This window comes from Ptiloglossa arizonensis, chromosome 8 (genome assembly GCF_051014685.1).
Source record: "Ptiloglossa arizonensis isolate GNS036 chromosome 8, iyPtiAriz1_principal, whole genome shotgun sequence".
NCBI classification, from domain to species: domain Eukaryota; kingdom Metazoa; phylum Arthropoda; class Insecta; order Hymenoptera; family Colletidae; genus Ptiloglossa; species Ptiloglossa arizonensis.
The window spans coordinates 20,673,898-20,688,087 of NC_135055.1; the positions used below are offsets into that span (position 1 = coordinate 20,673,898).

At 49.5% G+C, this 14,190-nt stretch overlaps 1 protein-coding gene across 35 annotated transcripts in view; it reads left to right on the forward strand.

Annotated features, from left to right (window-relative positions):
* Positions 1 to 14,190, forward strand: part of Camkii (Calcium/calmodulin-dependent protein kinase II) — a 136,440-nt gene that overhangs the window by 107,324 nt on the left and 14,926 nt on the right. For 20 of the 35 annotated variants that reach the window (XM_076317960.1, XM_076317925.1, XM_076317932.1 and 17 more), the window contains one exon: positions 7,636 to 7,692. The exons of the other annotated variants lie outside the window; for them this stretch is intronic. In XM_076317960.1, coding sequence (XP_076174075.1) covers positions 7,636 to 7,692 — 57 coding nt within the window. The remainder of the gene's footprint in view (positions 1 to 7,635; positions 7,693 to 14,190) is intronic. 35 annotated transcript variants of the gene reach the window in all.

Sequence of the window (14,190 nt, forward strand, 5' to 3'; positions counted from 1 at the left end):
ATAAAAAAAAAAGAAAACACTGAACCCAACACGCTGGGAATTTCTCTCCAGCGAAGAACACGAGTTACGATTCTGTCCACGTTGTATAATAATCGAAGTTGTGGAATAGAGACAACGTACCGCGTTTTTGAAACCTCTTTGCAATAGGAGTTGGACAAAATTCATCTCTCGAGAAAAATCAAAGAAAGAATAAAAAAAGAGATTGAGATACATCGTGAATTTTGAGAGAGATCGCGAATTTTTATTGTTCGCGGTGGAACCGGGAAGGTTGTTTCGATCAGAGATAGGTAAATACGAAGGAAGAACTTTTCGAAGCGATAAAAACAAACCCTTCGAAAGCGCAGGGTAAAAGTATTCGTCGTCTTCGCGCAGTATTCGAGCGTTTGTGTCTCGGTAGATGTGTTTCTGAAACTTGTTTACTTCACGCGACACTGTCGGTCAGCTTTGAACTGCTCTTTTCTTTGCGGGTGTACATTCAAGGGTACAGGCCTTCCGTTTCATCGACAGAAGCAGAATCATTAAGGACCTTTTTCGAAGGATTGCACTCTCGCCAACGAGGATCGTTTCCTCGAAAAGGATCGTTCGAGTACACCTCTAACGAAATAATTTTCGCGTCTGACGAATTTTTAGATTCTCCCGTTCGATCGTCCGCGGCTTGTTATTTTATCTATGAAATATATCGGTCGACGTCGAGCCACGCGAAAGTGCAATCCGTGTAATCCCCGGCATGCATGCAACCAAGTTCTCCTGTGTCCCATACACCGAAAACACAGCCAGACAATGGGTTTCATTCGCTTTCAAGACTCGGACACTTTATCACGGAGTGAATTGATTCTCGAGCCAGACACGAGTACACTCGAGCACAAAACGGCAATACTACAGAGCACCGAAACAATTGGACTCAGAAGCAGATTCGATCGACGGAAACCACTCTGTTTACCGTTTCTTCGATGCAAATCGAAATGCAAAAAGGGGAACGTTCCACGACGCGGCTTCGAGCCGTCACGGCTTTGAAAATCGATCGAATTTTCTCCGTACGTGCGGTACAACGATTTCACAACGCGGTCGTTAACCATTTCGACGTTTCAACGTAAATCGATCAACGCGATAGTTGAATTTTCCGCGAGGAGAAAACACGAACCGTTTCCACGCAGTGTGTTCGCGCTGGCGTCGATACACGTTGCCGATCACTTTCTCGACGAGATACAAAAGGTGTGGAAAATGTCTCGATTACCGAGACAGATCGTACAATTCTTCCGAACTCGATGTTTCTCGATGTGACCCTTCCTCGCGGGAGAGAAACAACGAACGTCTCGTTGGGATTGTATTTACCACACGTTCCATTGAAAAAGAGAAAAAATATTCCAAAAATTGTCCAACTTTCCATGGACCGAATTCACCGAGAAATCGAACGATTCGGTTAAAAATTCACGACACGGGGCTCATTCTCGATGTGTTCAAAATTCCTTGTACGACACTGTTCGATCAACAATCTCATCAATCGCCACACCCACGTAGCAAGCGATTCGCTTTCGATATATCGTCTTAGTCGTTCCGTACGCCCACCCACTCACACCCAAACACACACACACACGTACACAGAGAGAGTCGCACATACGAACACGAACACGTGTTTAGATACTCTCAGCAGAGTGTATACGTATATTTATATACAAGTAACGAGTAGAACAGCTATGCGAGGAACGTTGAGTAAATGTTCTTTTGCGCCCCACGCCCTCCAAACCTTAGCCCAAGTAATGATGCTCACAAATCCATAACACGTAGTCGTAAACGTAGGTAACGCACGCGTATTCGCGACACGAAGAAAGTTGCACCGTTGGAAACGAGTGCCGAACTTTCGATGCAGACCCATCCACGCGGTGAAATTGATTATACGAGCTTTTCTTTCCCCGTTTGTCTCACGGTTTCTCCTTTAAATGTCGATCGTCACTGTTCACGGTATCTCACTTCGTAAATGTCGTGGCCGTTGTTCGCGTACGAAACCACGCGAACACCTAAACGAATCCCCGGACACGGTTCGTAAATCACGCGAGTGTACTATCGCCAGTAGCGCGAGCCAGCACTGGTCGGACACCGCTCGAAGTGGAATCGGCCGGTGGCCGAGCAGACGGTCGATGATCGGTCCCGTGCGCGCCAATAGTCGCGAAATCGCAAACGAAAATCGAGGAGATTCGATCGGTAGTGATATTTCGGTCGTATCGATGCACCGAGCTCGAAAATTCCGTACGAAATTGATCGGGTTTCCGCGTACGAAATTCCGTACGAAGCCACCGCGCTTCGTTTCGATGAAGAACTTACTAGATTCGACCACAGCGGTTCGATGGATCGAGGATACGTCCACCACCGTCCGCGATCGAGATTCTGTCGTCGTTCGACATCGATACCGTACGCGCGCCTAGCAATCGTTACAAGTATCACGAAACGGGCTACGAAAGTGTCTACGTACAATTTGTATTTTCGTTTGTTTCCGAACGGGAGAATAATCTGCGGCCACCACCACTGTGTCTCTCTTTCTCTCTTTCTCTCTGTCTCTCTTTCTTTCTTTCTCTCTCTTTCTCTCTCTCTCTCTCGTCTCGCGCACACGCTCTCTCCGCGTAACTAGTATGCAATTAGCGTGGCGCAACGAGGAAGTAGTACGCTAGCTGCTCGGATAAACGCAGTAGTGAAATTAGTGGCGTTAACCCTGGAGGACGAACCGCTTGGGTAATCGGGAAGGAGAATTGTTCGCGGAATTTTTCCTCGACGATCCGTGTTTGCGGAGTGTTTCGGTGGCTCGGTCGTGTGTAGGATCCAGCACGGTGAAATCGTGTTTCTATTCAACGAGAGATTCTTCGTTTACGGGTCGACCTCCAGGATCAACGCGCCTCGTAGATAATGATAAAGTAGCCGTAGAGATTCGTAGACAGTAATTATGGAAGAGATCGTGTCAGTGAATAAACGTGGGAAACGTGGCTCGTTCGTTGATCGTTGAACGAAGCTCGAGTCGAAGTTTAGATCGGGGTTCTCGGTTCGTAACCGTGGATCGAACAGATCGATCGTCGTGCTCGCGCTGCTTTCGCTTCTTTCATCGTTGGCTATTTTATGTATATTTTCTTTCTACTTTCCTTTTTTACGTTCGCGGGGAGAAGGTCTACGTCGTTGTAAATTCTTTCCTCGTTGAGAAGTTTCGACCTCGTTGCCGACGATCGAACGTAAAACTGCTCGTTTCCACGTACAGACTCGCGTGTTCGATCTGTGTACCGAGTTTCGAAGTTTATTTTCTTTTTTTTTTTTTTTCTTTTTTTCTTCGAAGGTCGAGGTAAATTCCCTCCAAGACCGTAACAGTTTCGATACCTTGCGCGTATTGTTCCATTTGGTATACGAAATATTTACAGAGCGGTTCAACGTCGAGCCTCGTCGTCGAATCGACGAAGAAATCGATTTCGAGGACCACGAGCACCTCGGACGATGGATACTCGGAATTTTGCGGCGTTCGAAGTAGCAATGGGCACGAACGCGTCGCGTGAATATTTGTTGTAATATTGTTGTTACGATAACAATAATAACACCAACGACGAGAACGAGTATCGAGAAGTCGTCGAGAAGGTTGCTCGTAGATCCTCGAACGTTTCGAGTACGAGTGTTCGAGACAACGAGAGGTTCTCGAACCCGAGATTTCGATTCTTTCGTCAACGGAAACGACGTGGCTCGTCGATCGTCCTCTCGAGAATTTCTCTTCCTATCTCTGGACCGTTTCTTCGCTTATCTCGCGACTTGTACTCGTCTCCCGTTCGCCGCTAGCCAAACGAGCCAGTTAGCGATCAGCCTAGCTAGAACGTTAGATCAGCCTGGCTGGAACGTTTAGATCAGCCTAGCTAGAAAGTTAGATCAGCTTAGCCGCGTTAGAAGCGTCACGTTTAGCGTACGACGTGTACACGCGAGATCGTCTTAGAGAATGCCACCGTAGGCGCCAGCATATATATCACACACATGCCACCGATCGTAAAAAAAGAAATGAAAAAAAACAAAAAAAGAAGAACGAGCGTAAGTCGAGACAAAAATCAGAAAAGACACCGCGCTGGTAACGTCGCTACTCCGTTTCGTTTTCTTTCACTTTTTTCACTTTCTTCTGTCCCGATGGTTATACGTTGTTCACACTCGTTCGTACACACGTGCTCCATCCGCGACACGTTTCCTCTCGCTGTGCACCGAATGCGTTTTTCTTCTCGTTTATTTTCTTGTTTATCCTTTATTATTGTTATTTTTCAAAAGGGGAGGCACCACGATGCCCACCCTCGCACACGCTGCTCGTACCTTGGAAACGATTCCCCACCACACACCGTTTCTGTGTTGTCTCTGTCACGTTCTTTCTGTCTCTCTGTCTGCATCGACTCTGTCTCGTCACACGGAAAAACAAAAACCCACCACCCCCCACCACCATCACCGCCACCACCACCCAGTCACCTCTTCTTTGGTACTCTTAGGTCTGTACACACAAGAGTCTCTCATCGGCACACCACGAGAACACGATTCACCGTCACTCCGGTGTTATGGATTTATGAACACCACCCCTGACTTGCTTTTTCTCGGCTTCCAGCTTGTTGCTTTTTTCCTTTCTTTTTTTTTTTGCGCGCGCCCCCCGTTTTTCTCTCTCTCTCACTCTCGAAAGCTCGCACCGATACCACGACCCTTCGCTGTTCGTTTCCGCACCGTTACGCCTAGCTTTGTCAACGACGCGAGAAGTTGTCCCGCGCGTTCTCGTCCGAGCGAGCGTTGAAATATTCGACGACACCTTCGCGATGTTCTCGACCGATTCGCGAGAACGACCCGATCCGCGAATCCGTGGCAAACGAACGCTCGAGAATTTACACAGAAATCGTTCGAGTGCTAAATTAACGAGACAAGAGTCCGCATACGTAGCACCGAATTTCAATACCATGCCCCATGAAAAAGAAATATTCCAACGGGATCGATTCGACGATTTTCAAACCGCGAAACCTGGTCCTAGTGTTCGGTACGGTTGATAACCTTCTGGAAGATTCAACGCTCGCGTGAACGAAGTGACGCGCTATTTTATTAAAAACGATTTTATCCAATCGATACGATCGATCGATCAGAAAACTACAACCAGCGGGACAACTTGACGCTTTAGCTGCATACCCAAAAAAGCTTGCTACCTCGAGATCGGCACCCATCCGCATAGAGAGTCGTCGCACGATGCATCCGTCCCGCTCGTGCATGCTTGTGCATCAATGGCCAAACTTTCTCGGATACCGAGTCGAGCGTTCGAAGCGAGAGAACCGAAGGGACACCGAAAAAGTTCCGTATCTGTTCCGAGCGAGAAGAACTCGCGTAACTTCGTCGAACGTGTCTTCCGAGGCGGGGCCGTGTTTAACCCTTTACCTGTACAAACAACGTGGAACGCGATCGTTCGAGCGATTTCCAACCCGATAGGTATCGAACGAAGGACACTTTGTCGTCCGCGACAGCTAAGGGGTTAAGAGAATCGCGGAATCCACGGCCCGAACAGTACCCGTTACCCCGTATAAACACCTTCTAGACTCAGTCTTAGGAACTTGAAGGAGCTCGATGACGATTTCACGTCGAACAAACATCCCGGGTGCCTGAAATCTTGAACGCGTTTCTCGATATTCCTCGAGCCTTGTTTGTCTTCGAGAACAACCCCACCTCTCGCAGAGTTTCTCAGTTTCCCCTCCAGTTACTCTCCCCTCGTCCGTCAATTACCACTTTTCGCGTACTCGAACGAAAAGCGATCGAATCACCGGGCAAAGTGAAACAATCGTCGCGCTCCTTGCTCGTTCGAGCACGACTCCCGGAATTCCTGCCAGTTTTTAAAGCGTACCCCGATGAAACTTCCAGACCCGTTCACCCAGCCCTGGAACCTTCCCCCCAGTTCGCGATTAAATCGCGTTCGATCTGCACGCGCGTCGTCCTCCTTTACTCGAGAGACGATCGATCCAGTCCCGGTGTCCTCGTCGACGTTTGCACGTTCATCGCGAACCGCACCATCCGGCACGAACCGACCCCCTTGCTCCCTCTTTGCCCCCGTGGACCCTCGTTTCCCTTTTCTTCGATCGACACCTGTGTTTTTAACCCTCTTGGCTTCCGATTTCGAACGATCGGTGTCTCTCGAAGGGTTTGCGCAGCTGTGAAACGAATTACGATCGACTTATAATACGAAAAAGAAAGAAACAAATTTTAAATCGACCCTCTTTTCCGAAGATCGAATCGCGGATACTAAGATGGAAAGCATTTCGAAGCTTCAGCGTTCCATGACTCTGCTTTCTCTCCGTGAGTTTCATTTCAAATCGAAATTCGTAACTCGTAAACGCGTCAAAGAACAACCCGGTCTTGTTTCGTTAACAAACTGGTCGATCGTTCGAAATCAGCGACAATATCGTTCGATATCGAAAGTCGCGGGTGAACGTCACTTTCGCGACTCGTTTCTCCCTCTCCGAGTCTTTATCGTTTAACTTGCTCCACGGAACGACTTCTTCTTCTGTCCACTTTGTATTTCCATCGATCGTACGATCGGCCACCGCACGCCCCTCTCCCTTTCTTTTCGATCTTCCCCGTCGAGAGTAACCCCGGATTCGATACGATACTTTGGACCGATTACATCGAGAGTAAGGAATAAAGCGATACGCTCGGTGCTGCTACAATTCTCTGTGTATCTTTCTCTCTCTTTCTCTCTCTTTACTCTCTCTCTATCTCTCTTTCTCTCTCTCTGTTTCTACCTCCCCGGTTAGTGTACCGTTTAGAGATCGATAAGTCCGGGAGAGTACTTCGTTATCATCGACGCAGCAGCCAGTATCGTTGTTCCCGTAGAGTGGCTGGAACTCCGTGGGCGTTTTCGCGATCGACTCGCGGGGAGAATCGGGCGAACATTGGCAGAAAAGTTTGACGCTGCGATGGTAAATGTTTGCTGCTTTGAGTGTCGGCTTAATTGGTTGCGATCGGCATGAGATTGGTTGCCAGGAATTCCATCGCCGGCTCTCCCCCCGGAGTGAACGTTGCTTTTGTGCAATTACGAAAGGTGCTTCCGATCGTTGAATGTTTCAAGAGGGACGGTTACAATATTTTGCACCGTTTCACACGGCCACGGAGTCCAGCCACTTTGCGTTAAATAATCGAAGCGTCGCGCTCGCGCGACGCTGGAAGTCATCCAAAAAGTAACCGGTATCTCTCGTCCCGAGAAAGAGATCGTTCTCGGTGTTTTTCGTTCGCTGGTAGCCAACTTCTCGTCGATTCGTGAAAATCGTGAATCCTCGTTACGGTGCGTAAACACCGTAAACTCGAGTTCACGTCTCGTTCTCCTCTTGGAATGTTTGCCACTCGCGAGACACCTCGGAGATCGATGGTGTATCCTCCGATCCGTGACCGAGGTGTACTTCAGTTGGACGACATCGACGTTGCGAATGTTTTCGAAACTCGAGAAGGTCCCCTTTGCTTTTTGGTTGGCTCTCCCGCGTAACGCTAGAACGTTAAACGAAATGCTTCAGCTCCCCCGTTTAAGCGCGCGGCTAGCGATTATCCACTCCTGTATATACGGCGATATGTAAATCGAAATTCTCGCATATCCGTATACGTGACGTATGTGTGTATGTTGTGCAGAGGATAAGAAGGGCGGCGTCGACCGGAGCAGCACGGTCATTGCCAAAGAACCCGAAGGTAAACTTGCATATCGAAGACCGAGAAACCTATACGTTTCGACGTCTACGTCTTCTCTGTGTATACATATGTACCTACGCGTACATATGTACACCCTATACGTATTTATATATATATATATATATATATGAATATATATGTATATGTATATATATATATATATATATATATGTATACATGTTACGTGTAAACGTTCTCCGGTCAGTCTGGCTTCTCCGATTCGCGAGCTGGAGCCGTGCACTCCCGAGCTTGAAATCCGTCCTCGCGAACGCAAAGACGTTTCATTGGCTTCCCGCGTCTTCGACCTTGTGTCGATTGTCGTCATCTCGGATATCGAGTACCCGTTTCGTGACCCTCGAGAATCGCGTTACCGGTTTCGTTGAGGTGTTGGTCGCGCGAGGGACACGGTCTCTTGGAACGAGAAGAAACGAGTAATCGATCGTGGATACTTTACCTACGAAACGAAACGATCGGGTGACTCGTGTCTCCAGCGATTTTTAACGGGGCTCCTCTCGCTCCGAGAAAAAGAAACTATCGAACGTTCGGTTCTAACGGAGCTCCTCTCGCTCCGAGAAAAAGAAACTATCGACAGTTCGTTTTTAACGAGAAAGAGAACAGAAGAGTAAAGTCCAAAATACGTTAGAATTTCGTTCCTACGTCGTCGAGAGGGAACCGGAAGCCGCGAGTCGGAGAAGCCAATCCCACGAGGGGCTCAGTGACGAGCTTCGAGCCGAGCTTTTGCACCCTGTCTGTTCCAGCTTCCGCTAACTCGTACTTCGGATTTACCGTCTCTCCAGCCTCCTCTCGTTCCACGAACTAATCAGGACGTTGCGCGCGTTGCTTTCTCTAATCGATCCGCAATTAATTAATCGTAGCACCCCGAAACCCACCTTGCATCCGTACAGGATGGAACACGCATCCCTCCCTCGGACTCGTGAGCAACGCGTACGCACGAGTCGTTCCGTTTACGGTTGGGGGCCCCCAAGGTTAAGAAAGGGTGTCGACTAAAGAGTCGTGGATCTCCAATTTGGAATCCTGGAATCGAACCAACCGAAGGATCGCGGTTATACCGGTCGGGGATCGCTGGCGATCGAGTCGCCGGGTAGACTCGTGAACAAACGGACTCCCGTTCGAAGCTCTGATATCGAATCGTCGGATAATAACTACCAATGGATCACGGTACCCTAGTCGAACTCCTGACAATCGAGTCGCCAGGTGAACCCCCGTTGGATCACGGTACCCTAGTTGACAATCGAGTCGCCAGGTTAACACCCGTTGGATCACGGTACCCTAGTCGAACTCCTGACAGTCGAGTCGCCAGGTGAACCCTCGTTGGATCACGGTACCCTAGTTGACAATCGAGTCGCCAGGTGAACTCTCGTTGGATCACGGTACCCTAGTCGAACTCCTGACAGTCGAGTCGCCAGGTGAACCCCCGTTGGATCACGGTACCCTGGTGTCGTACCCCTGGAATTAAGTCACCCGGTGGACTCCTAATGGATCGCGTGCTCCTCCCAATCCCTGGAATTAAATCTACGGGTGGATCCTCGATGGATCGTGGTAACCCGTAACCTGGAACGACTCCTGTTGAACGTACAGAGTTCCCTTTAACCGTGACGAGCCCGTGGTAGTCACCAAGATTCTCCAAGAATTCGTAGACGGAACGACTCGCGCCCGCGCACGTGTGCCGTAACTCGCTGCAAGCGGACGCCGCACGTCACGACGTCCGCGTTCAATTTAGAGAGAAACTGTTAGAGGTCTAGGTTGCCGTAGACTGTTGTTTCTCCCGCACGAGCGCCGGGTTCTTCTTGTTTGTTTACCCACCCGTCCATTTAGAGCGCTCGATTTAGAATACGAGCCGATTCGACGCTGGACGAGGCAACCGATTAACAGAACTAACCCGAGAGAGGTATTAACGATTCGAAGACGACCGATTCGAGACACCCACCCACTGGATCCACCGTGGGAGAACGGGTGGAGAAGTCAACCGCGACCACTCGTATCGTCCAACGATCAACAATGTATACGATTAGCGATATAGATCGATCTATTAGACACTCTTTGTTCTGTACTGTTCGCTACGTTGCTGCTCGTTAGCGAAACGGATAATACTGTTACGCGCGGTGCGTTTCTTTTTTTTTTTTTTTTTTTCGTTTTTTGTTTTTCCGTCACGAGCAAGCCGCTTCTTTCACCGAATCAATCCGTAACACGACACGTGATCACTCTCGGTCGTTCGTTCGTTCGTTTGTCGCGAGATTAGTAATCGCCGGAGACGTGCCTCCGGTGGAAATACCTGACCGCTTGGCAACGCTCAACGACAAGTAATTCGATACGTAGCCGTTAGCTTTTCATCCGAGAGTTCGTTCGGTCGTAACGGATAGCTTTATGGATGCATCGCTGTTGCGCAGTTTACGTTGAATGGTTCCAAGGTTGTAGACGTAGCGTTCCCATCGTAGAGGTTTTTCTTTAGAAATTGTTTGCCTCCTGTTTGCTAGTTTGCCAGAGATCGTTCAGCAGCCGCCGTTCGTCGAATACTACGTTACGTTCGAGGATCGTAACTGAGGGAGAAAGAGTTCATCGACGGATTGGACGCGTTCCATTGACGAAACGGACCGATCCGATCGATTATTTTTCTCTACGAAGCGATCCCGCTGCTTCGGCAGTCGTTAGATTTCGTTGACCGAGGTAACGGCGGCAAACGAGGAGAAAATCGGTAAACGTGACCGAATCGACGCGATTAATGGTTAATCGTCGTCATCGTTCATCAACCACGACGAAACCTTTCATGCTTTATTATTATTCTTCGACATTTTCGATATCTTTCCCTTCGTACCTTGTTTCGACGCTACAACTACCAATGCTGAACGTATTACCATTTCTATCGAACCACACGTGTATCTTCCAAGTTGAATAGGTAAAAGACGAATCGATTCGCGAGTACCGTTACCTGGTTTGATAATCGTCCACGAAAATTTTAGACAAAGACACAGTGAATAATTGAGTAATTTTAAAAAGAAATCTAAAAGAAACGAACCCTTTCGGTAGTTGTAGCCATTAATCGACTGCGGTACACCATAGAACAATCGAAACAAAGTTTAGAATACTTACCCTTCGCTACAACAAAACCTTCCACGCGGTTAGCCACGGTTATTCAATTCTCTTCTTTAAAAAGAAGTCTAAAATGATTCAAACGAACCCTTTCGGAAATTGTAGCCATTAATCGACATCGGTACACCATAGAACAATCGAAACAAAGTTTAGAATACTTACCCTTCGCTACAACAAAACCTTCCACGCGGTTAGCCACGGTTATTCGACTCTCTTCTTTAAAAAGAAGTCTAAAATGATTCAAACCCTTTCGGTGGTTATAGCCATTAATCGACATCGGTACACCGTAGAACGATCGAAACAAAGTTTAGAATACTTACCCTTCGCCACGACTAAACCTTCCACGCGGTTAGCCACGGTTATTCGTCTCTCTTATTATTCTTCGATATTTCCTCGGTGGTAGTTTGACCGACTTTTCGTCGACGTCTAGTGATTTTTCTCTCCGAATAAATCTACCAATAGCAGCGACCGTTGAAAGTGCCGCGTGAAATTGAAAACCTCGCGTTCGAAAATCGTTCGGCGTCGCGTAACGACGAAGAACGCTCGGCTTCGTTTGGAAGAGAGTTCCGCGTATCGCGCGGAAGAGTGTTCGCCATCGTGGTTCCGGAATCGCTGGAAAGTGCGGAGGTGCCGCGCGAGTTTTCGCGGAAAGATCGCGGAGGAGACGCGCGAGTCTTCGCGGAAAGATCGCGGTGTAGCGCGGAGGTACCGCGCGATATCTTCGCGGAAAGATCGCGGTGTAACGCGGAGGTGCCGCACGAGTCTTCGCGGAAAGATCGCGGAGGAGCCGCGCAAGTCTTCGCGGAAAGATCGCGGTGTAGCGCGGAGGAACCGCGCGAGTCTTCGCGGAAAGATCGCGGAGGAGACGCGCGAGTCTTCGCGGAAAAATCGCGGAGGAGACGCGCGAGTCTCCGCAAAAAGATCGTGGTATAACGCGGAAAAGTCGCGCGAGTCTTCGCGGAAAGATCGCGGTGTAGCGTGGAGGATCCGCGCGAGTCTTCGCGGAAAGATCGCGGTGTAGCGCGGAGAAGCCGCGCGATATCTTCGCGGAAAGATCGCGGTGTAGCGCGAAGAAGTCGCGCGAATCTTCGCGGAAAAATTGCGGAGGAGCCGCGCGAGTCTTCGCGGAAAGATCACGATGTAGCGCGGAGGATCCGCGCGAGTCTTCGCGGAAAGATCGCGGTGTAGCGCGTCGAGCGGCCGCGTTGGTCAGCTGTCAACGGAAATACCTGGCCGCTTGGCACCGCTTGGAAATAGATTGGCAGCAGTTCGCGTCGTTCGCTCGGCCCACCTCGCGGACGATCGCGCGCGTAACCGCGCCGAAAGCTGGTTCCAACGTCGATTTTCAACTCTCTCTCTGTTTTCCGCTGACGAATTCTTCGCTCGCGAGATAACGCGTCCCCGTCATCTCGAGCAGACCGGTTCGATTGTTCTCACATCGGTTGGTTCGTTCGCGCGGCTGAACCGTGGAAAAAGTGCGGGCAGGGCGGCGAGCCAGGCGGGCACCGACAACGCTAAATGCGACTCGGAGGGAAAACTCGTTGAAGTCTTCGGAAATGTCGGCCACCGCCGGCTTACCGGGTTCCTCGAAGCAGCCCGACAATTACGGTGAGCCCGTGCGAACGTTTGTGCAGTGGAAATATACGAGAACCGCGTCCACCGGGGAGTATCTTTGTTCGTTCGATTGTCACCGGACCACCAACGATCGAGGAACGAAAAATTGGAGAAAAAGAATGGTACCGTTCGAATGCCAACTGAGTAATATAGAACGGCCCAGTTGGAGACGGGCCACGTTGATGTATTCCGTTCGGTTCGCGTCGCGAGGAAAGTGTACCGCCGAAAAAAAAAGGAAGAAATAATTGCTTCTCGAGGGAGCGATGCGTCGCGATTAAAAAGCTTTCGTTCAGTCATTTCGCTCGGAAGTTGTTCTCGAGGTCGTTGAGTACTTCGTTCGGTGGTATTCTACCCGTTCTTCGACCAGACCGCGATTGTTCGAATTCGATCATCGAACGGAGAACAGAGTATAAAATTCCGTTGTTCCAAAGACGGTTCGTTTACGGAGTCTGTGCGTTACGTCCGAGTCGAAAGGAAATATACGATTCTATCGCGGGAGAGAATAATAACCGGTGACCTTGGCAAGTTTGAAACGATAACTCGAAGGGAACGTTGTCTCGGTCGTCTGGTTGGTCGTCGACGAGTGTAGAATTCCCTTTGGTGTGCTCGCGGTGCGGCTTCTGTTATTTTAAACGCGCGCGCGAACCGCTCGCCAAATATACGATTCTACTGTTGAAGATATCGGTGACCTTGGTGTAACTCGAGCGGCCTTAAACGGACGTATATTCGTCGATACGTTGTTCGTTGCGTCGAGTCGACGGAAAATGTCAACGTGGTCATCGATTCCTCGGTTGGTAATTTTTACATGGTTCTTCAACTTTTCTCCTCGATCGTATCCGCTCGTTTTCCAACGTATCGATCACCTCGAAGATCGCGAGTCGAGGTTTCGCCGATACGCCAAAGATTGTCGATCCTCTCGAAGAACGATCGAGTTCTCGACCGAAGCCACGGGTTCTCGTCGCGGCGAACCAGTTCGTGGACGAGGAATCGCGGTCGTTTCGCGGCTCTACGATGATTTCCACGAGGTGGGGGAACCGGTTCGATGATTAATGGAGTCGTCCCACGCGAAAACGAACTTCCGTCGTGAGTTGGTAGTCGTGGGCCGAGCGTTGGGTCACGATCGCAGCCAGCCTTTTCGATCTATTTCAGGAGCGAAACCGTGTCTATGTCGGCGTGCGGGCGAAAATCTATCGTGACTGTGCGTAACTCTATTCTCGTTCCACTTAGGAAAGGTCGATCGCGCACACGCGGCCAACGCGTCGAAAATTGTCGATCTTCGCGCGAGTTTGCCAATCGCGCGTCGTCGACGTCGCGATCTTTCGAAAGAAGCTGAAGATAACAACGACGTGAAATTCACCCCGTGCGAACATCCCTTCGACCGAGCGTGTGCCGAAACCTTGGGAGAAACTCGTCCAATCGACGCACAACAATCGTTTCAGGTACCCTTGAAACGAATTCCGCGTTGAAGAGAAGTCCAGTTCACGCGGTACCAAAGTATCCTTATTCGTGATTTTTTCTACGAGTTCTCCGTTGATAAACGACCGGGGAGAGATTGTTATTCCTCTCGTGCGAGAATCGAGGCGAAAATCAAGGAGAAAATTCCTTCGACTTCGCCAAAGGAAAGTAACGACCAACGACGCGGTTTCCTCGCGGGGAAAATTCCAGGCTACGAGCGAGCAGCCTCCGGTGCACGGCTACTGAAAAGATTCTACCGTGAAGAATTGCGAGGCAAAAGAATTCTAACGCGAGAAACTTTCAGCTTCGAGTGGAACGTAG